This window comes from Rissa tridactyla, chromosome 5 (assembly GCF_028500815.1).
Source record: "Rissa tridactyla isolate bRisTri1 chromosome 5, bRisTri1.patW.cur.20221130, whole genome shotgun sequence".
Classification (NCBI taxonomy): Eukaryota; Metazoa; Chordata; class Aves; order Charadriiformes; family Laridae; genus Rissa; species Rissa tridactyla.
The window spans coordinates 13,065,063-13,089,437 of NC_071470.1; the positions used below are offsets into that span (position 1 = coordinate 13,065,063).

The 24,375-nt window shown below is 41.3% G+C and overlaps 1 protein-coding gene across 5 annotated transcripts; it reads left to right on the top strand.

The window, feature by feature from the left end:
- The first annotated feature begins 16 nt into the window (after window positions 1-16).
- LOC128910691 (tyrosine-protein kinase TXK-like) lies at window positions 17-22,976 on the top strand. 5 transcript variants are annotated; one of them, XM_054204242.1, is made up of 15 exons: window positions 17-1,773; window positions 7,994-8,051; window positions 8,287-8,389; window positions 9,204-9,409; window positions 10,730-10,795; window positions 11,488-11,542; window positions 12,357-12,436; window positions 13,802-13,929; window positions 14,370-14,444; window positions 15,400-15,571; window positions 16,301-16,517; window positions 17,488-17,552; window positions 20,118-20,236; window positions 20,667-20,824; window positions 21,843-22,976. In XM_054204242.1, the coding sequence occupies exons 1-15, from the start codon at window positions 1,710-1,712 to the stop codon at window positions 21,909-21,911; spliced, it is 1,635 nt and encodes a 544-aa protein (XP_054060217.1). In that variant the 5' UTR covers window positions 17-1,709; the 3' UTR covers window positions 21,912-22,976. The 5 variants fall into 5 exon arrangements, with proteins under 5 accessions (XP_054060217.1, XP_054060219.1, XP_054060218.1 ...); XM_054204243.1 differs by lacking the exon at window positions 17-1,773 and adding an exon at window positions 3,060-6,777; XM_054204244.1 differs by lacking the exon at window positions 7,994-8,051.
- The last annotated feature ends 1,399 nt before the right edge of the window (window positions 22,977-24,375 follow it).

A 24,375-nucleotide genomic window follows, 5' to 3' on the forward strand; every position in this document is an offset into this window, starting at 1 on the left:
ATCTGTGCGTATACACACTCGATACTAAATATATATAGTAGTATGAATATATATTTAACTGAATTTGGCCATGATGAAATGTTCAGTGCAGAAATGCCTGAACTCTTTCGAAGTGACACGCTCTGTCCCCTCTGCTGGAGGCCAATGTCTCCGCAGCCTTGCTGAAGCCTGTCTCAATTAACCTGACTTTGTGCTGGTGGATGTGAGCAGTATTTGCACTTCAGTTTTGCTGTAGCTGTTTCTTAGTAACTCTGTTACATCTTGTCTTTTTCTTTCATTACTTGTGCCCTTGTGCCATGTGTAATAGAAAATAGATTGCACAGAAACGTCTTTTTTTAATTTTTTTTTCCAAATAGGCAGAAAGGAGTATGGTGAAGTTTATTTCCAATCAAGCTAACTATAGTTACCTTTAATACATTCCATCATTTCTGCATTTGAGTAATTTCTGTAATCAGTTTTGGAGATGCTTAGATCCTTGCACTGCTTTGTCTAAATCGTTATAATCAAAAGGAGAAAGCCTTTTGTTTCTTGGAAGGAAGGCTTTCCTTTTCTCATGCTATTTCATTGAAAAGTTACAGGCTGTCAGAAAAGGTTTAAATGTCTACTTCCTTTTTCTTAATGATGAAGTCTCAGAAGATTATCGCGACAATGGAAACCAACCTCTCAAAGTGTTGTGTCCAAACCGCTACCTAATCCATACCAACCGCATGTATTGCTAACGGGGAAAACCTGGGGTTTTCTACCTGTGGTAGGAAAAGGAACATGGAAGATCTAAGGCTAGCCGAGTTCATCTTTCCTTCCCTAACTGCTCCTTTGCACCCCAGGTTCTCAGTGGAGACCCTGCAAAGTACGGTATTGCCAACACTTTTGACACTACGTTACGAGGAATACTGCGGTAATGTTTCCCTTTAAACACAAATGAAGCATAAGGGAAAATCAGGAGATTAATAGTTTCCAATGAACCTTATGCCTGTTTCTATAAATTATGTGTTTATTATTAATTTATATGATAAAATGCACCCTAACTCCTGACTTTTGGCAGTGGTTTCCTCCTTGAGGTGGGTGCTTTGAATCCAAGCCCTTGGGCCTGCCTCTTCCCAATACCTGAGGATAATTTCTGCATACCTGCCCTTGGGCTTGTTACTTACTTAGGATGCCAGGAACTTTGAGGCACCTATTTTTTAGATGAAAGTATTTTTGTAGTTGAACGTAGCCTTAGATGGTTAATTTTGGAGAGGAGCAGAACACTTCTGGGGGCAGCTGTCTTGCTGACTCTCCTGATGTCTTCAAAGACAGGTTGAAATACTGCGCCGTCGTTTCTTCTGGATGAGTTTACTCATCCTTAAGCAATTGCAATCCTTCTTCCCCTTTTTATTATTACTGAATTTTTCAAGTGTTGGGGGTCAAAAATGTATCTGAACAGAACCAAATGTTGTGATATACGTTTCCTGTACTTTTTTCCTTTTTTAAAAAAGAAATATTTAGCCCTACTGATTACAGTTTAATAATTTGTTTTTGTAAAATGTGTCTTTGATACTAGGAAGTCACTTTTTTTTTCTTTTAAACATGTCAGATTAGTCGGTTTTGGGTGTCTTTTTTTTCTTTTTATTAAAAAAAGGTAAGTAGGCGGGGTCAAGCAGTATTTGTGGTTTACCGTGTTTCATGTCAGAGTGAAGAGCTCAGCTAGGGCTGTTTTACTGTCGCAACTGATGAAGAGAGCTTTGCATTGTCATTTGAATATAAGTGGACAACCAGACATGATTCTTTCTACCTGTAAGTAAACCGGGCCGCATATGTTGATCTTGCAGTTTTGTTTTGTGCAGCAGCACTGTACTTAGCAAATAAGCTATTTAAATATTGCCATAAAAATACTAACCGGCTTTCTCTTGCGCTGCTCAAGTGATCTCTCTTCAGACTGCTTGTCTTGACTTTCAAAATTACTGCATGGATATGAATCTGTCGTATAGATGGATTCTACTTTTGCATATAGACAGGGAGATATTCCCACATACTGTCCTTAAAAGCATGCGCAGCATAGACGTGAATAAAATGTTTGGTAGAACTAGAGCTGTCTTTCCTACAGAGCAGAATTAACTCACAGGAAAGACAGAAAGCCTCAGCGTGCACATGTAAGAACTTGTCTTTTAAAGTATTTTTAGAGGCAAACTATACTGTGCCTTTCTACTAGAGTATTATTTTTCTAGTACTGTTGAAAACTGACAGACACACCAGATCAGGAGGCGTATCCTGTGTTACAGTAAAGATCTGGGTTTGATGGGTGAAGCTGAATTTTTAGTGTTGAACACAGTTCACCTGCTGCCACGCTGCAAGAGCAAGAACTTCTTGCAAAACATGCTAGGAGAGTGAAAGTCTTGGACATTGACTATGGCGCTTTCAAAATTAGTAGCGCCTTGAGAAACAGTGAATCAGAAAGAAACTCAAGCCAAGAAATGTATGAAATAATAAAATGACAAGATGAAAACTATAAAAATTAATCTCTAACTTGTTGCTTTTATCTTTGATAATACTTCCCCAAGGCTGTAAATTAGAGTGAGTTCTAACTGAAGATAGGAGGAAGACTGCACACACAAAGGAGTATGAATTGGCCACCTATACAGGCAATATTATCAACCCAAAGCGTACTGCTGGGTGTTGTGGGACTTTATCAGACTGCTTCTTGGCAGCAATGGACCATCTCAATGGACCATCTCAAAGGACATCTCACTAAGGCTTCTCTGTTTTCCTGGGACTGTCTTTCAGCTTCTCAAGCAAACGGCTGCTCCTGACAGCTGACCAATCTTTTCCTTCTTCCTCTAGCATCCCATCTGCTCCGTTATCCACAGATAGATTTGTATTCAGGCCCCTAAGTTGGTTATCAAAATGTCAGCTGCAAATTTTTAGGCTGAGTATTTGTCAGGCTAGCTTCAGCACCTGGTTCCTAGTGTTTCCAGTTCGTCCACATGCTTCTCTTGCCATGGTGTCTTTTCTCGTTTCAAAACTGTGCATGCGAAAAGGTCTGATTTGGGGCATCAGAATTTGATAGGCTATCATGGCTCTGCGCTAGTGTTGGGATCCATGTTTGTTAACGTGTCACCGGGGAGATAATATGACACTGTTTTAAAAACAAGTGTCTTCCTCCTAATATAGTCATTTCCAGAAAGGAAAAAACAAGAACAGTGAAATGGGATACATTTTCTTGTTCCTGTGTTAAATTATTTGTAGAATTAGCTGAACTCTGTCTAAGGTTGCAAGCTTTCATCAGCAATTGGAAAAATTAAATTCTCCGCACAATTGTAGAAGGAAGACAGCAAAGTCTAGAGTCGACAGCCATGATTTCATGATTTAAAATCAGGAAGAAATATTTAAAACAATGAGTAAATTCTGAGAAACTATTTTAAATTTCCTATTTGCATTTTAAAAGATAGCAATTTTTTTGTTTGGGTTTTTTTTGGCATTAAAATGCGGGGGTTTAAAAATTAGTATTATTATTTCTTAGTTTGCCTGCTGGCTGATGAATAGAAAAGAAGAGAAAGGAAGGAAGAGCCCGAGTCAGAGGAGGGGGTGTGTGGCCGTGAGAAGCTTCAGGCAGGAAACGCGGGCTTCCTGTCGGGCTGCACCGAGCGTTGCTGTGGCACCTGGAGGCAGCCCTGGCTGTAAACATCTTCCCCGGCCGCGAGCAGAAGGGCAAGTTTAATCAAATTATTCATTCAGCGTATCAAAGCTTTCACCGTTTGCAGGGTTGGCCAAGTCTTTCTACAACGGCATCGCAGAGCAGCTTCGGGCCTTTCTGGAGCGAGTTATGAATCATAGAATTATAGAATCATAGAGGTGTTAGGGTTGGAAGGGACCTTAAAGATCACCTAGTTCCAACCCCCCCTGCCATGGGCAGGGACACCTCCCACTAGATCAGGTTGCTCAGAGCCCCGTCCAGCCTGGCCTTAAAAACTTCCAGGGATGGGGCTTCCACCACCTCTCTGGGCAACCTGTTCCAGTGTCTCACCACCCTCATGGTGAAGAACTTCTCCCTAACTTCCAGTCTGAATTGACCCATCTCTAGTTTTAATCCATCCCCTCTAGTCCTACCATTACCCGACATCCTAAAAAGTCCCTCACCAGGTTTCTTGTAGGCCCCCTTAAGATACTGGTAGGTCATTATAAGGTCTCCTCGGAGCCTTCTTTTCTCCAGACTGAACAACCCCAGCTCCCTCAGCCTGTCCTCATGGGAGAGGTGCTCCAGCCCTCTGATCATCCTCATGGCCCTTCTCTGGACACGTTCCAGCACGTCCATATCTTTCTTGTAGTAGGGGCTCCAGAATTGGATGCAGTACAAACAATGTGATTTTAATCAGGGGGAGAAAAAGTGTTGTGCGAGAAGCTCACCAGTGACTAGGGAGGATGTAAAATGCATAGATCAATACATAGGTGTTTGCTTGAGATGCTGAAATTCCAATCTGTCAGGTTGAAACTTCCTGACTTAATTCAGTTTAACTAAAGCAGGACTTAGCTCCGCAGAACTTTCTTTGTCTGCATTCCTTGATAATGTTTCGCAGCAGACCTGACCTGAAAAATTTCCAAACAGAAATTAACAGTTTACACTGCTATAATTTATGCTTTTATTAATTTCTATTGAGTTAATTCCACAAGTGTGGAACTCTAGGAGTAACGTATGGACACAAGAACTTCAGAAGCAATGAGGCTGCCGAGAACAGATGGGTGAAGACAGGTTTGTTTTCAAAAAGAGGTGGAAATGCTCATCTTTAGGATGATAAATATCTGCTGGACTGATAGGCTGTGATTTGACACTTAAAATGCTCCAATAAGGAGAATAAGGAGAAGCAAACTGTGGAACTGTGCAAAGTTTGTGCTGCTCAGGACCCAGCAGTTCAGTTCAGCATGGCCCATGGCCTCAGTCTAATCGGAGTCTTCCCTTTGGGCCTGCAGAACTTGGTCAAATTTTGTGATCTGTAATTGGTTACATGTTCTAGCCTTGGAAAAAATCGTTCACCAAATGAGGCACATGTCCCAGGAAGCCCTCTAATTAAAGCTTTAACCAACACCTTTTCTGTGGCTCTACGGACAGGACAAGACACTAAATACTTGATATTGTATATGCTTGGGATGTGTTAAAAATCATCACATACATTCATTTATTGCTAATTGCTTTTAGCACAGAAAAGGGAGGGTCTGACATGTAAAGCATCCATTAACAGAGCAAGCCTGAAATTCACTGAAGGCAAAAAGGATTCCTGAGCTTATGCTATACATTTATTCAAATAGCTGAGCTCATAAAGAAAAGCAAGGCAGAATTGCATGTCCATAACATCCTTCTGAACCCCTCACTTTCATGCTAACAAACAGACACATCTTTAAAATCTTCTTAGAAGATCATTCTTACGTCACATTGAAACTCCACAGCGCTGCTTCTAAATATTTCTGGTAAGTGGTCTGTAAGGAGAGCAAATCGTCTAATGAGGAATAGTACATTTAATTAGACTAGGTGGTTTAATCAGAAGTAGACAAGCTTTCAAATGTTATATTCCTTTTTGCACATCACTAAATACTTTATAAACATCAATTAAACTTCATGGCACTGTCTGAAGGAAAAGAAACCCAAGAATTTTTTCACCCATGGTGTTGACGCTTTATGAAACACAAAAGTGATTCTAAAAAGAAATGGAAACCTAACACAGCCTAGGTCAGGAGACAAACACTATTCCTTCCCAAGATATTTGGGAAGGTTTGGTAAGTAGCATGTAATTTTAAACCACCCTTTTTCTAATGCCTCAGAAGACAGTACCTGCAAGACCATACTGTTGTGCAATATGCTTCCTAGGCGCTAATTAATATTGCTTCAGAGACACTCACTCCTTAACGCCGTGACATTATTTTACTCTTGAATGTTTGGGGTTTTTTTGAGGGAACAAAAAAGCAATGGTAATAAACCAGAAATAATTCCCAGCCGACTTTTGAAAGGTGATTTTCATCCCAAGCTTGCTCTCACCTGGAACATTAATAATCTCAACCCTGTAGCAAAACAATGCTAGAGAGCATGTTCAGGCAAACTCCAGCCACCAGAATTGTAAACTGATGAGGGACAGTTTAATGTACACTGGAAAATTATGCAGCAAATGGATTGCATTGCCCCTATCTTTTCAGCCTGGTTTCTTTAAAGAAAATCGTCGGTGTCAACTGGCTTGGGTTTTTGTAATCGCTGCATTTTGCATAGCCGTCAGTGGAAACTTTTATCAAACAGTTGATAGTGTCTTCTGATTAATGTAGGCTCGTCAGCTTCCTACATGATAGGTTCTTCACAGGATGCAACGGTCTAAGGGAAATTGCCCCACGACTTTCAAGATAAATACTCTAACCAAAACACATACGAGGCAGGTCTCTTCCTCTTCCAGTTAAGAACTAGTTTTGGTCTTATCTTTCTGACATCTGACGTTCTCCCATCTTTTATTTATTAGTGCAAGATTTGCTAAAATAGGTACCTTCATAGAGAAAATAATTTCATTTTCATTGTGTAGTAAGGGTGCTTAATATTTTGAGTGCTAGGATGCATAGTCTGAGCACACTTGGCTGAAACATTTGTAACAGGCATTGGCAAACGGTCTTACAGAGCACCAGAAGGGACATCCTATTTATTCTAGGCTGGATTAAGTCATTGGGATCAACAAGCCAAAAATGCCATCAGAGAAAAACAAATGAAGTGGAAGACACTGGTGGGAGAAAGACATACCTTGTGAAAGATAAAACGACAAAATACCAAGACCTAGGGTATGTCAATATTTCAAATAACTTTCTGAGGCTTCTTTTTGTACTGTGACCTCTGTGGCAGAGAAAACTCAGGACGCATTGGAGTGGGGTATAAAGTTTATTTTCTGTCAGTGCAGCTGAATATGCTCTGTGTGCCCGGCTCTCATGCTTCCTAAAGAGAGCGTACATCCTACCCGAGAGCCTGAGCCCGGCCCGGTGGTGCTGCTGCCCTCCCACCCATCCACCGGTGATGCATGACGGTGAGAGGGTTCAGGGAGCCGACCCAGCGGAGAGCGGTTCCCCACAGGTTTAGCGTCCCGTCTCGCTTGGCCGGAGATGAGACGAGCAGCAGTGCAGGGGGGAAAGGGGCCGGGACTATAGCTGCCACAGCTCGGCTGAAACTGCTGTGCCAACACAAGTTGGGGAAAGTAGGTCTCAGACTGAGTAGAAATGGACCAGAGCGGATGTCAACCATTTATTTACCTTGTTCAGACCTCCTTAATGCCTTCCAGCATACTTAATACCGTATCCTCTCTGCTGCTTATACAAGATATATTAGATTGATTTCTCTCTAAATATATGATGTCTGTGATGATGTGTCCAATGTATTTTTTCCTCAGGATTATCAACCACTTGACACCTAAGTGTGAGGCACATCTTTTGTTAGCACTTTAAACCTGGGCATACATTATATTAACGGCTGCAACAGAAAAATCAGTATTAATTAGAAGAATTTAATGTAGCATGTCTCTAATAAACCCCACAATAAGAAAAAGCTTGTCATGCAAGTGTGGGTTTGTATTTGGCTTGAATGATCTAAAAAGTATGTCATTGCTGAAGGGAACGGTTCTTCACCTCCTGTCCCTGATGATGTTCTCATCCCCTTCATTGCACTAGTCAGAGCTTGCACAGGATGGTGCCATCAGTCAGATTGGTACTGATCTGGCTGACAAGGTCTTTCTTTTCCTTTCTGATTTAGTGAGCCAATTTAACTCCTTGCATTGCCTCATAATTGATAAGACATTGTAAGGGAGACAGTGGGAGCAAATAAATGGGGCAGCAGAAAAGGTCTGCTGTCTTTGGTGGATACAGATTGAGCCTTAGTGATTTTCGAGATATCCCACAGTAAGAGAGAGATAGTAATGGGTCTAAGCACATATGGTAGTCCTTAATTCTGTAAGTTTTGTAAACAAACAAACAGGAACACTGCAAATATGGGCAATGTTCTCATTCACAGATCACACCATCCAGTCTGTTTTCTGCTGCTGCTGCTGCTGCTGCACAGTGCAAAAAAGGTAAGTGAAATGCTTAAGCTTTTCAGCAATTAGGATGATAAACATATCTATGTATAAAGGACTTTTAAAAATCCATGTGTTTTCAATAGAACTGCTAATTGCACAGAAGTTTAAAGAAGCTCTACCCTGCATATCCCTAATATGAAGGAAGGCATATATATCCATGAATTAATATTTGTATGTGAATATTTATAGATACGTATTCACACAAATACTTCATGTTTTTCAAAATCAGAGCAATGAGAACAAAAATGAACCTGGACCCTGGTACCGGCCTGGTGACCCAGTACTCAGCCTCACAACCAGACATTTCCTATGGTTCTGCTTGGAAGTGCAAGGTAAGGAATGTTTTGGCAGGTGAAAAAGAGAGAACTGGGGTGATGTGCCATATGGTGGCTCAGTACCGCAACGAGCAGAGGAGTAACTAACTCTTGAGCATGTAAGGTGCTTCATTGCATAAAAATGATAGAGTTAAGGTATCTGAAGATTCATACTGATGTAAATACGGGGTCACAGTGGGGTCTCCCAAGCTCTCTGTCATGGACAGGGTGGTTCCTTCACCCACTTCTGGGTTCGGGTGATGGAGGTGGGAAGGGTGGGACTGCCCGGTTGGGCAGATACAAGCTCGCCTTGCTCAGCTGGCATGTGAAACATCCACCTCACTTTTACTAGATCTAAGTTGAATAATCCGAGCTTTCAAAGCATAACCAAATGCAAAGCTAGAACCTAACCTGATGCAAAAATAAATGATTCTGTTCCTACCAATTTGCTAAGAAAGTCTGCAGTGCCCTCCATGTTAATTCTCAAAATAAATGATCAAATTTACAGACATTGTAACTCCACTGATTTCAATGCTGCTCTGCCTTTACCCCAGCTGAGGACTTGTCCCAGCCTCCATACCACACAGAAGCCAAGGTAGATGGCTTGTTTGTTGTTCACTGTACTTTCCATTGTCATTTTGGCTTCTACACCAAACTACTCAAATGTAAGTCTTGCTTTTTTCACAAGTGATGAGGTGATAGTGCTTTACAAGGGGAAGTAATGACCATGATGAGTTCCTTTTAGTTACTGAGATTGTATAATAGCAGGGGAATTAAGCAAGTAATAGTAGGGAGAAAAGACTAATTATGAAAGATACTTTTTTTTCACTAGCGTAAGAGGCAAATGCAGTTAAAGAACAAGCCGTTACCTCCTCTACCTGCTGAGGCCTTGGAAGACTACACAAAAAATCCCAGAGTTATTGCACTCTATGACTTTTTTGCTAGAGGACCTTCGGATTTACCGCTCAAGAAGTCAGAAGAATACATTATCCTCGAACAGTATGATCCCCACTGGTGGAAGGCAAGAGACCAACATGGGTAAGAGAGCGGGCACCTATTTCGGTCTCCCTACACAGAAAGAACAAAAACTAAAACAACCCCTGTGAAAGCAGGCAGATAGAATGAGACATGTGCAACAATTTAGGGGTGGGTTTGAAAGTGTTCAGCTATGTATGAGGCACATGGATTGAGCAGGCAGACTTTCGGCAGCGTTTGGTGCCCCAGAAATGGCTAGGGAATCTAGAATGTGTTGAGATTTCAAAGTCCTAGACTCAGCGATGTCCTGAGCAACATAAGGGCATTTGGGAACCATGTGAATCACTGGGCTCTGAGCCATGTGCAAATCCACCTTTCCATACTTCAAGTTCTTTACAATGCAGTGTATATGTGTAAACACTTCATAAAGACCACAGAGATTATTAAGACGTGTGCCTGAAACAAAATCCATGAACCAAAATTCCTGGATGTTTTAGAGAACTAGGTAACTTCAGTTAGGATCCTTTCCACATCTAGGTTTGTTTCATATCATTTCCCCTTTCTCCTTTGCATTTTCTCAGTGTATCCTGTACTGTCATACTGGGAATGGTTATATGCTATGTAACTGTCTCCTTGTCATTCAGATTTCTCCTTTAAATACTTTTAAATGCTTTTTCTGAACTCATATTTGTAGTTAGAGCCCACTGGATTATTATTCTGTGTATGCATGCAAGCACACACTTTACACTTTATACACTTTACACACTTTTCACTTAAACCGAAATGCTTTATATAGTTACAAGGTTAGCAATGAAGAAAATGGCTTCGGATTCAGAAGAAATGTCATTTTTTTCTAAATTTTCTTGTGATTTGACTTGAAAATTTTCATTAACGTGATGCTCTCAGCACTCTATAAATATCCTATCCCAGCTGACTTACTCATTTCAGTAGCCATCCACAGTTGTGGGTCAGAAAGATTGTGCCTGGGATGAAAGGAGCAAGACTTCTGTTCAATTCCCACGTTGGGATTTAGTATCTAATGACATAGCCAATAGTATAAATAACCTTTATAGATCAACAAAAGGAAGATGCATATCTTAATCCTACTAATATTACACAATATACTACAAGAGAATCATAGAATCATTTAGGTTGGAAACGAACTTTAAGATCATCGAGTCCAACCATTAACCTAACATTGCCAAAACCGCCACTAAACCATGTCCCTCCCTCAGCACCACGTCTACGTACGTGTTTTAAATACCTCCAGGGATGGTGACTCAGCTGCTTTCCTGGGCAGCCTGTTCCAATGCTTGATGACCCTTTCGGTGAAGAAATTTTTCCTAATAGCCAATCTAAACTACACTCAATATGTCATTTCAGGAATGAAGGTCTAATTCCCAGCAACTATGTTACCGAGAACAAGAAAAGTAATTTAGAAACATATGAGTAAGTATCCTTGAAAATAATAATTGCACTTTATTTTCTAAAAATGGTTTGGAGTGATACATTAAGTGCTTGATCCTTCAGTCTTTGTTAGACGTGAACAGATGTTTATTGAAAGCTCTATTTTTTTTTGTTACTCTTAGAACGAAATAACCATTTTGATTTTTAACTATTTGGTCAGGGAGTGTAACATGAAGTTACAAACACCAAGTATTTAAACAAGATTCATTTGCATAAATCATAATGTCAGAATCCAGATGTTTCCTATTTCTGTAGGCTCACTACATAATGTTTCTATATTCTGATCTCTTCCTGTTGTGAACATGTAATTAATTGATGAGAAGCTAATTCTGATTACTTCAACCTAATTTACTGGAGAGAAGAGTAAAATTCTGCAAAATTCTAGAGAAGGGAGGCTTGACGCAGCAAGCGGGACTGTAAAATGCATCACAGTTTGGTGTAACTGTTTTTTGGGTTTTCTTTTGTTCTAGGTCATATTTAATCACACTGAATGGGGAAAAGAGTTGTTATATTTACAGTGGTCTCATAAAGTCATTCCAAATTAAGAGATGCTTATATACAATACTAGTTCTATTTGGGTTTTTGGACTGTGAAGATGGATTACTTTTGTGAAACAGAGCAAAAATTAATTTTTACCGGCTGAAATTAAAGGACAGGTTATCTTCTTGTTGCAGGTGGTACTGCAAAAACATAAACAGAAGCCAGGCAGAACTTCTCTTGCGCCAGAAGGTAACTCAGTATTTTCAAAGAGGTAACGATATCTAGAAAGATCTATCAGTAGAGGCATCAAGACCGTTACCACAGTCAAATCCAAAACTGCTTGGTATGCAGTCAGAGAGAGAGAGTACTTTAAAATAAAAAGGCTTTCTGGGGTGAGCATACAGTGCAGACTATTCAGACTTCACAGAGTTTTAAGTTGTATCCCCAGCAAATTCAATGTAGATTTTCCATACTAGATAAATTGAATTACATGTGGTTTACTGTGCTTGTCTTTTGTACAAAACGCTGAAGACTGAAATCTGCGCAGTAAGGAAGTTAGCGAGGCGGCAGAGCTTAACAAAACCCCTGCATCTTCCTTATGTATAGAGCAAACAACCCTTATTGCATTCTACTCCCTATCAGTTACCAACGTGCCCAACTCCGTTAAACTCATTAGGTCTTTGCTCAAGAACTAACACAGGGCTTGGGCAAGACAGACCAGAGAAGAACATCCCAGATAGAACTGGTTTACAGTATTTTATTCTAGTGATATGTACCACTTGATTTTTTAATAAATCAAAACATTTTTGCTACTTCACACTGAAGAGTATAATTGACCTAAATTATTTAACTCCAAGAAAATGCCTGGCACTTAGTATTTTCCCGTGGTTAATTCTGGTCTGCTATCTACCTAGTTATTAATTCCCATTGTCCACTGCTTTATCGCTCTCCCAAGTAGTCATAGGTGTTCCACAGAATTTGGTAATCAGCTGCAAGTCCTACCTGAAGGGAGGACTATCCAAGCTTAAAAGCAGAAAATAACTCCACTTGTATTTCTTTTCAGGCCAAAGAAGGTGCGTTTGTTGTCAGAGATTCAAGCCAACAGGGACTTCTTACGCTGTCCATGTATTCGCAAGCCAAAGGGTGAGTTGCTCTGCATGGGTAGGGTTTGAATCAAGAGGTGATGGAAGAGCTTTCCCCAAAGTCCGCAGGCGAAGTGGGTAGGTTGGGCATGTGATGCACAGGAGCGGGGAACCACCGGTTCATGAAGAGTTAATTACCCCAATGTGCAAAAATGTTGATGGTGGGCAGTGGATCTGGGAGTCAGGGTGCAAATGCCCTGGCAAGACAAGATGAACTGCACTCATTGAAATGGCCAAAGAATCTGCTGTGAAAGCTGTGCATCCCACCCATGTAATGCAGGCAATAAGACTTTGCATTCGCATCTTCTTGCCTCTCTTCCTACATGAAGTGCCATGGCCACCACACCACGCTGCCACAGCCTTCGGCTGCCACACCGAGCTGCTTCCCTTCACCGCAAGCTCTGTGCACTGTAAATTCATCCCGGACTCTGCTGCCCCCAGGGTTCTCCTGTTTTTCTCCTAAAATCACCTCACCTACTCACTGTGCAGTCCTACTTCTTTTGCTGGAAGACTGCCACAGGACTCGCTTTTCCACCACATCAGTCGCAGTCACCTACAGCGCTGACCTATCCCTTCCCGAGCGTCCTTATACCCCTCCTCCCCCAGCCCCCCTACATCCTCTTGCATCGGTGGCGTCTGCTTTCCTTCTCTCCCTCTTAGAGGAAGCCAGAGGCGAGAGGAGCAAAGCAAAGGCATCGCTGCTACCACCACCCTCTTCGTCTCTCCCTCCCCTCCTCAGAAAGGTGGGACTACCCCTGTGGTGGGACAGCCTGACGATTGCAGTAGGGTACCAACCTCCAGCAGCTACCTCCAGCCTGAAACGTAAACCTAACTTCTTCATTTTGAAAGTCCCAGAGAGCAGGGGTAGATGGGCAGCAAGATGTACAGAAAGCAAGAAAGACAGATAGTGTGGAGAAACACAGAAAAGTAAACATATCAAGTAAAAGCTCCAATGAGGAGCCTTTTGAGAAGCAGAACGGAAAATGTAAACTCACAGTATACATGAATACGTTTTAACTTTTGGGGGACATTTCGGTAATGAAGAGCATTTTAATTTTAAAAGCTTAGATTCAAATAAGGATTGAATTAGGAGGAACATCTGTTAAACACTACGGTTATTTCTTATGGATGCAACGATACTTGTGCAATAAAGAACATTGTGCAATATCTCCCAAAGTTGGGAGAGACACAAGGAGTCTTCTTTTTTTTTCCTGAAACACTATCCCAGCCACACATTGCCATTTCAGGTTGAGAATTGTACCCCAGGTTTTCGGAGTTTTCTGTCATTTCTTTCAAAGTGAAATTTAATCAGATTTATAGTACAAATTACTTTTATTGAAAATCATAATCCTTTTTTTGATTTCAGAAGTCATAATGGAGATATTCGACACTATCAAATTAAGAAAAACCACTTGGGACAATATTATGTAGCAGAAAAATATCTCTTTTCATCTGTTCCGGAACTCATCGAGTATCATCAACACAATGCTGCAGGTAATGCGTGTAAGCAGATGAGGTTTTAACACTGATGATTTGAAGCTCCTCAGGACTTTGGGAGACTGGAAATCACTCTTCCTCTAATACTTTCTTTATAAAAAGAGACACAACTTTTTTTATTGCTGATTAATTCAAATATGTCCATCATCCTTTCTGCCAAAGTCATAGCTGTAGTGTGCATATACCATGGGGGAAGTGAAACTACCAAACTCATCTACATGTATTAAATGAATTTACCTGCTCTGTATTCTCTTGGTTCATATTTGACTCAATGGGACTTGTATGAAAAAGTAACTTCAAGAAAAAGTAACTTCAGGAAATAAGAAATGTATGTGAGATTCCAAATATTTTTGTTTGAGAAGAGATACGATATAGCATACTTACGGAGTAAAATGGAGTAATCGGTCAACAGAATATTGTTGCTTTGTCCCCTACAGGCCTTATCACTCGTCTCCGACATCCAATTGGATCAGATGGATTTTCTTCACCAGCAACAGCAGGATTTAGTTATGGTAAATTTTTTATCTTCTTTTGGTGGTGATTTAAATATCTGCCTAGGCAAGAGTTCCAATCACATTCACACAGCTAAAAATTAAGTTGTATCTGTGAAATTTCCAAGAAACACATAAACAGCTGCATATTCACCAGAAACAGACACTCATTTCACAGAATCACAGAATGTCCTCGTTAGGTGTCAGTACTGAATGAGACAGATGACTCGAGTCCTTCTGTTCAGCGACTGTTGCGGTTCTGTTACGACCACTATTTCAGAGCTATCTGGACTTTTCTAAGCAGGCCTAAGACTCAAATATACATTTAATAGCTTTTCAAAGGCTATTTGATTTATTGAAATGCTTCGGAAATTGAAATTAATATTATTTATGGGGAAGATTTTCCTTGTCAGTTCTGCAAGTTTTAGAAATAAGAATGAAATCTTACACAGTATTAGAAAACAAGCAATAAATGCCACTTTTGTGTATATGGATCAGGAAGTCCATCATCTGGCTGATGATAGGAACCTCCAAAATCGTGTATCTTTCCTGTGAATGCTTCAATTAATCTCAAGGCTTAATATTCTGAAGGGCAGAACTATTGTGGTTATCACAATAGAAGCAGCCAGTAACTCTTTCTGTAGCAACACTACCCATCCAGAACTGGTTGAGTTCAACATCACATATGATAATGCCAAAAAAGTTCTCATATGTAATCAAAGCTAAACACTTGTGTTATCTTCAAGCCTCAGACACTCCTACATTAAGCAATTTAAACACTAATCACGTTCTACAAGCTGTAAAATAAATATTCACATATAAAAACATATGAGCATGTGGGAATTTTCAGATGTTTAAAACTCATGCTATAGATGATGAACAATTGTGATGTTTTGCAAATAGCAAAGCATGTCTGCTGGAGCACAGCTCAGGAAAGCTGACCTGACTGTTGTAACATTTTGGGTTGCTTTTGTAGAGGAGTGGGAATTAAACCCATCTGAACTGACGTTCATGAAAGAACTTGGACGTGGGCAGTTTGGAGTCGTTCAGCTGGGCAAATGGAAAGCAACCATCAAGGTTGCCATCAAAACAATCAATGAAGGTGCAATGTCTGAAGATGATTTCATCGAGGAGGCCAAAGTGATGATGTAAGTACAAAAGCTATTATATCTGACAGTTGTCATTGAGATGACCAAGAAATAAACATAACCTGATTCCATTTAAAACAAACAGACAAACCAGTTTGAGGGGAATAGTGGATGTGCAGGACAGAAAGGCTGATATAAAGGACTGAACTGGACTGACACAGATGCTTGCTGCACCCATCGCCAGACTCTTTGTTTAGAGCATGCACTGCTTTGAGCTGTGGAGCTCGATGGGGAGCAAATGTGCTGAGAAATAAAGGTGCTCCTGCAACTATTCTTTCATCCATCATTCAGTGCCTCTAGGACCACCGGCAGAGCTCATGCCTAACGAAAGCTTTTGAGAAACTATATTACCATTTCTGCTAATTTTGTAAATTAGGGAAGTATCCAGACCAGCTCTTGGCACAGGCCAGAGAAGAAGAACCCTTGCAGGGTCATGTCCGCTGCCTGAAAGGGAGGCATAACTAGACCTTTCCATTTCACAGCATCCAAATCAAGCTTTGCATTCACTGCATTTATATAACTGATGAACAGTTATGAATTTAAAGAGCGCACTTTTTTGAGGAAATTGTAGGCAGAAATGTGTTAGATGGTGGGACAACTCTGAGGCCAGTTGAACCGAATGCTGTTTATCAAGTATGGAAAGTATTTTTCAAAACCATCATAAGAATCAAAGGTCTAGTCACCTGCTAAGGACAAATGCTAGCCTGTCTAAAATGCGATTTTAAACAGGAAACTCTCCCACCCGAAGCTGGTCCAGCTTTATGGAGTGTGCACACACCACAAGCCTCTCTATGTTGTGACCGAATTCATGGAAAACGGCTGCCTGCTCAACTACCTTCGGCAGAGGCGAGGGAAACTCGGCAGAGACATGCTGCTGAGCATGTGCCAGGATGTGTGCGAAGGGATGGAATACCTGGAAAGAAATAGCTTTATTCACCGTGATTTAGTAAGTACAATAGGCTTTCTGAAGTTCTTGGTAAATATTGGCAGTATAGAACATGCCACTGCATTTCATAGCACACTAACGTGTCCCATAAGACTTCAGCCCTGCAGGATCTAATAAGCCAATAGTGTTTTCCAGCTTCTAAACCAAAACTTTTCAGCTGCTCTTTTGTCTCTGAGCAGCTGGAAAAACTCCTTGATAATTGAGAGAAGTCAGAAAAAAATGGGATATTAGCATGGAGCAGGCAGGTGTTAGGACATCCCAATACAAAAGTATCATGCAGTGATCACAACACAACCGAAATCACAGCAATACAAAACATCAGCAACAACGAGGGTAATTTTTTTAAAACTCAAAATCTTTTTCTATCTACATATTTTCTGCTCCCTACTGCCTTACCTTGATGCCGGGATATCTGGGTGGCTTTTCTGCCCTACCCTTCATACACAGGGAACCACAGGAGAGGAGCTTGTTTCCTTACTCCCTGCTCTTTGTTCAATGCCCAGTTCCGGATGCAGAGAGGAAATCCTCCTGCTCTCCTCCCTAGTTGGCCGAAGAAATGTAAAATCTTGAAAATTTCCAAAGAGTTCCTGATTTCTGTAATGAAAAAGTCACTTGACATTTTTAAAAATTCACACTGAGTGTCCTAATGCTAGTGTTCAGGAAAACATCTGCTTGGATAACTAGACTCTGCAGCCTAAAATTTCTTTCACCATGCAGGAATATGTAAAAATCTTGCAACTCATACTACATGCATTCAAGCTGATATATGCCATGTATGTGTAACTACACAGTAGTGAAATATGTTCACTGACTCAGAGCCAGAAATTCACTTCGATTTTTGAGCAAGACACTCATCTCCTTTTAGAATATAAACAGTATGAGCTGAAACAAAAATAATGAGCTGCTGTATTTTTCTTAAAAGAAACAGCTTTAGCTCAGGTTTCAGATATGTTTCTCTCATTTTCCCCAGGCTGCAAGAAACTGTTTAGTCAACGCTGAGCACATCGTTAAAGTATCCGACTTCGGCATGGCGAGGTATGAGGCCGTTGACGCAGGTTTCATGAGTACCTATTCTCAGCCAGCTGCAGCATGACCTTGAGTTAACCTCGTCATTTGCTTTGCTGATTTGGGGAATCCCACTGAGGTCAATTTTTCAATTCTGATGAATATTGTGATGTTTTTTCACTGTTGTACCGTGAACTGGATGTCGTGTCCTCCTCTTGCTATTGATGAGTGTAAGACAAAGTGCCAGGTAAGCTTCAGAAGTGTTTATGGGCAGAGAAATTCCCAGGGTGCACAGGGCTGCCAGAAGCTTGGAGAAACAAGTTTCCCAACTTCTCTGAGTAGCGAGGAGGACAAAAAGTCCCTAGGGACAGACTGGGGTGCTGGTGCTGACCTTTAGAGGTGGCAGCGGCTGAGTAGGTGGGGAAGGAGTCAGGGAGGACCAGCAGGGCGGGCAGGAAGTGAAATGTGCGCTGCTCTAGCAGGGAAGTGGTTTTTCTGTTAATGAGAGACCAGACAAAGACAGAATCATAGACTGGTTTGGGTTGGAAAGGACCTTAAAGATCATCTAGTTCCAACCCCCCTGCCATGGGCAGGGACACCTCCCACTAGACCAGGCTGCTCAAAGCTGCATCCAGCCTGGCCTTGAACACTTCCAGGGACGGGGCATTGACAACTTCCCTGGGCAACCTGTGCCAGTGTCTCATCACCCTCACAGGGGTTTCTTCCTGACATCTAATCTACATCTCCCCTCTTTCAGTTTAAAATCATTACCCCTTGTCCTATCACTACACTCTGATAAGAAGTCCCTCCCCATCTCTCCTGTAGGCTCCTTCAGGTTCTGGAAGAGGCTATAAGGTCTCCCTGGAGACTTCTCTTCTCCAGGCTGAACAACGCCAAGTCTCTCAGCCTGTCTTCACAGGAGAGGTGCTCCAGACCTTTGATCATCTCTGTGGCCTCTTCTGGGCTTGGACATGGAGAAAGAGAGCAAAATGCACTCCAGCAAGCACAGGCCAGGGAAGTGTAGCTCTGCCCTCACAGACTTCCCCAGAGGATGTGCTATGTTTCATAGCTGAGTTGACCGAATGACCCACTGCTACCCAATGGGGTTGTCTCACTCTTTTCTTCTTTCCCCCTGCAAGCCCGGCCCAAAGCTCTCCACTTCTGTTTTACTGCTGGGTCAGTAGACCGAATTGGCATGCTTTAGAGGCAGACAAGCTTGGAAAGGAGTGTGTGGCTCTGAGCAGGAGATGGTGGTGACAATCACCACATGGCTGCAAGTCATTAGATCAGCACAGCTGTGGAGCTTACCTTTCCTTTTGGTTTCCCCTCCTATTTCTAGCCTAAGGATTCCAGCACCTCAGCAGTTCATAACTAAATACTTCTTTTTCCAAAGGCCGTCCTACACGATGGCAGTGCCCACTGGTTGCACTGCTCCCCAAAAGGGTAAGGTCAGTATCAGGGGTCTGGACTCATCCAAACGCACCAGAAAACACAGTTAGAGACCAAAGGGCTGCCAGGGTCTGGTCTGAGAGTAATGGACCTGAATGGCTCACTGCTGCCAAAAAATGCGGAGACCAGTGGTGTGGCTGTAGGACAGGCACTCAGTCTACTGGGGAGACCATGAAGAGGTGACGGGAACACAACTTAATCATTCAGAGCTCACACAACTGTCACTACTAGTTAAATTTCCTGTTATTCCGTTCCTACTATTATTTCCTATGTTTCTTATCCAATAACCTCTCGTGATTCTCTGCCTGCACCAAAATAAGAAAGGGAGGCAAAGAAATTATTTTCTCTCAGTGTGACCTCCTTTAGAATGTGCTTTCAGAGGTGCCAATGCATGATGCCTTTGGTGAGAACAAACGTGTAGTGCACATCTGTCATCTGCTCAGGACCATTAATACTGGGAAAACGTGCACAGAGCTTGTATGTATGTAGGGGTCAGTCTAGTAGCCATTTAAAATTTTGCCCTATAAATGCCTGCATTGGGCACATAATTTCATTGTAACTGGGAGGTCTGCTCCTATGAGCTTGGGCAAAGAAAATTACTTTTCCAGTGCACCTGCGAGAGCTGTTGCCTTGTATATGATCAGCATTTCTTTCAATGTTGCTTCTGTAAAAATGTGCCAGATACTACATCTGTGAAGTTGGGCAGTTAGAAGTGTAGCCCTCTCCCAGCAGCGTTGGGGTACAACAAGTGGTTGAAATGGTGGGCTCTTTTTTAAAAAGAGACAATAATTATTTATTGCTGCTGTTTTTCCTGCCCATGGTGTAGGGATCTTATCTATCAATATAGACTCAGAAGATGACAATAACAAACATCCTGTCGGTCTTACAGATGATATTAAAATGTTTTATTCTGACATACTTCTCATGGACAGTTCAAATCATTCGTTTAAACAGAAATCTCTTTAAGTGCTTAGCTTCCAGGGTGGGTATCTGTGTGCATTTCATATCAAATTAGTGATATAATTTCTTTGTTTCTAAATTGACACTGTATTTTCATAGAATTATAAACCATCTATGGAAATGTTGCTGGAACTGCTCACCCTTTAACTATCATTAAAATATATGCTGTTTCCTGTTCTTCTTTAGGTATGTCATTGATGACGAATACATCAGCTCTTCAGGTGCCAAGTTTCCAGTCAAATGGTCATCTCCCGAAGTCTTTCATTTCAAAAAATATAGCAGCAAATCAGATGTCTGGTCATTTGGTGAGTTGATTAGGTGAACGTACAACTACTGATGTGACTTAAGAAAGTGTAACTTTTTACTGATGGTACCTATCTTAAGCTTGAGTCCTTCCCCTTTTTCAAATCTTGCCTATATTGGACAAGTATGATTTTTAACAGAAAGGCTCTGTGCCTAAATACTAGATTTCGACTGAAATGTGCATTCTTAGTACATCTCCATTAGCCAAATGTATATTCACCTCTGTTTCACAGACCACCACCATAGCTGACTTAAGAGAGAGCAGAATTGTATCAGTTGAAAATGGTTTTGGTAGTCAGTTCAGCTCAGATTGCCCGTCTTTTCATGTAATCCACAAAAAAATCAAGAGTGGGTCTTGTGCTTCTAATGCCATTAAATGCCTTGTGAATTTGGGGTTTTTGTTTTGTTCTAAATGTTTTGGTTCACTTCTAGGTGTACTGATGTGGGAAGTTTTCACAGAAGGCAAAATGCCTTTTGAAAGCAAGTCAAATTCTGAAGTTGTCCGTGAGATTTCTCAGGGTAACCGACTTTATCGACCCCATTTGGCATCCTATACCGTGTACAAAGTCATGTACAGCTGCTGGCACGAGGTTTGTTGCCCTTTTTTGTGATAACCTGAAGACATTTGTGTACAAAGTGGGTCTACCCACTAAATGTGGATTTTAAATCCTTTTCTTCAGGGTACATCTGCACATCACTACAGTTCCTAGGCTGCTCCCCTTCCACCCTCTCCACTCCGATTTAGTACTTGAGGCTCTTTCTCCATTTCTACAGCAACTATTTCTTTCCATCTTGGTATCAAAACATTGATTTCACCAACTTCTCCATCTGAGCAATCCCATAAGGTCCCTCCTTCTGTAGTGTCTCAGGAAGTGAATCTTCAATTTTAAATAGAAAGTACTTTCAGAAGAGCTTTCTGTGCGATGCTTTCATGTAAATAGGCAGGCATAGACTGAGAATATCTGGGGTACCCTGCTGCTACCATTGCCTCCTTTATCCCACCTCTCCTTTCTTGCCCATCTTTTAACTCTATATGACATTTTTAGACCCAGAGTTAAAAAAAGCTTGAGAGACTGAAACCTAAACTGCATCTTGCTTGCTCGCTTACTGCAAACATCCATCGGGATGCCAGCCTGCGGAGAGAGGATGGGGAAGAAGTTCTCTCTTCCCCTGACAGCCATCAGCCAGGAGGCTGTTCCATGTTCAGCTGCAATACATCAAATGATACAACAGCTGAGATCCTTTTTCACCAGGTCCAGGAAACATTCCTGGGCATCACGGTTTCCTGAGATGTAGTGTTTTCCAGTGATCCGTTGCAAGGGAGAAATCCTATAAGAATTCTGGTCCAGAACTGAAATAAAGAAAGTTTAGGAACACTTGGAAAAGCTGCTGTGCTCACACTGCTCGTGTCATGAAGAACAGATGATTTTTTTTTCCTCTCGAATTATAAGCTTGATCTTTTCTCCTGTATTAATAAAATAAAATGTAATTTTTAAGTGGTAGCTCATAGATACTTCTGAAGTACCTATCGTACTACCATCTTCTGAAGTCTGGTACTGTAACTGATCACTCTGCTAATATAAATTCGTCCTCTGCTTTTCCTTTCAGAAACCTGAAGGACGTCCTACTTTTGCAGAGTTAATAGAGACCCTCACAGATATAACGGAGATGGGATAATGGGCGCTTTTACATGAATGTTTTACTGAAAGGTTATCATTAAGCATGTCAGTAACGTAGCCGATAAAGAAAACCTCAGCCTTTTGCAGCAGTCTCCACTTAAACTGCAGTACCAACACCCTACATACTGAAGCAGCTGTTCAGGCTTGGCCTAATTTTTACTCATTTGAGAAAGATACCTCAGCAGACTGGTTCAGGACTCTCAAGGCTCTGTTTTCATCATTAGGGAAAAAAAAATCTGTCTGGAAAGAAGTAACCAAGCTTACTTACCATACAGGCCTTTTTATTTATTCTTTTTGTCAGAGCTACACTAATTCCTGTAACAATATTATTAAATTATTCGGTACCAAATATGACTCGCGCACTGGGGAATACTGATTGGAAGCAGCAATTAATGATGGAGGTACCTCTGCTAAAGCTCTAGCTAGGTCACGTTTAAAGGCAAGCCCTTTTGCTGCGAAGCATGCAGCACTGAAGCAACGGAGCAGCCTTTCAGAAGGGGCATCAAGCGAAGTCCCAACTGCCGGAGCAGCACCCATGCGTGTGGAGAAAGACGGGCAAAGGCAGCAAAGGGAGCAGTCGTCATTTAGCAGCTCCCAAGTCACAACTCAGCCGCTGGAAAGGTTGAGCATCCCTGAAGCATTTTAAACCTGCGTGGCAACTTAAGGCGCCTTCTCTACCGATTCTGTATAAAAGGGGAGTGAGGATTATTTTATCCAAACCTCTCCCACAATTTTCCAGTATCGTCTCCCACTTTTTGCCTGCTGCTGCCGACTCAAACGCCCACACTCGCCGTAGTCCTCCCCTTGCAAGCGCCCAGAATGGTTACTGGGACACGTTAAAGCTGACGGTAAAATAAAGTGCTTTGAATTAGTCTAGCTCACATGGATCCTGTGATACCTGACACGGACAACCCTACTTCTTATGTTATTATTCACTTTTAATTTTAAATCTGAACTTTGGTCGACACAAATATATTCTAGAGAAGAAAAAAGGCAGATGCAGTTAATAGTTGTGTAATATAAAATAGCCAGACCATTACAAATAAATAGGTTCTTTAAAATATGTGACTGCATTGTGAATTATTTATAGGTAAATACATCATTATATTTAGTTTTACAGCACTTTGTAGACAAAATATGTAAAACACTAACTAAAAATGATTGAGTTCTGCACAATTTAACTTTTCATTTTCATTTCCAAATTTAAAAAATAACTGTAACAATAAAATGAAATATAACAATCATCCCAAGACTTGACTTTCCAGAAGATGATGGCATCTCTGGGTCAAATTCACTCCTGGCATTTAATTATTCATCTTTACTGCAATAGTACTTTGATAGTTATCATCCCTTCGGGAAGGAAGTTGTTAGTCATATTGTTTGAACATTCAGGAGTAGCTTTAAACACACTTTTAAGGCATTTCTACTTCAAGTGAAGCTTGATATCTCTATCGTTTCACATGATCTGCTAGAAGAATTGCCACCAACTGATGTCACTGTTTAATTTTACAATTGACTCATTTATGAGCATTCAGTTCCTTATCAGACCTATGACTAAATACAGATCTATCCAACACAGTACACACATCGAGATCACTGCAACTTTATGCCCAGGTCTCAGAAGCGCAAGGCTTTTCAGCAGATGACACGCTACAAATACGAAATTCAAACTGTCTCTGCAGTATCAAAGTACGTGGTGACTTTGAATAATGTATGAGGCATCTTTTTCTAATAGCTCTCGTAAAACTGGTTTTGCCACATTTATTTCTGCAAGTTAATATGTAATACGCCACAGAACCATGCAATAAAAAGCTCCAGCAGGTTTATGTACTCAAAGCACCCTGCAAATCCCCATTTCACTGAGTTGCCCCATGGTGAATACGCATCCATCCTTGAAACATGTTCGCCTAATACACAGAGTCACTAGCGCTTGCCTACCAAGCCTTCAGCTTCTCAATATAATCCTTCTGTAGGCTGCTTTGAGAAAATTATGAATAGGCTGTTATTAACACTCTGATGTAGAAAAATTTAACAGCTGCTATCATCGGGCTGACAGTAAATAAATGAAAAGGCACCGGAACGTGCTTCAGAGTCAGTGTTCAATCAGCAACAATAAAGGTCTACAGGACAAAGGTCAGGTACGTACAACACATTGACTTACCAGAACAGCTACACCCATAAATAAAGACTAAGTAGGCCACCTTAGACCTCACGGTGTCTCTCAGCTTAGCCCAAACTCTAACCATATTCAAACAGGCAAAAATTAAAGTACTTAGATGTGTGAACAGTGACTGCCACCCATGTCACTGAACGCAGAGAGGCACATGTGGGCAAACGGACGTCTGCTACCTGTGTGCTAAGACAGAGACCTGGAAGAGCAGTAAAGGTTAGGAGACACTGTCACACCTCCGTACAGGGAATGTCTGGTCAAAGGCTGTACGAGCACTCAGCGTTTGTAGAAA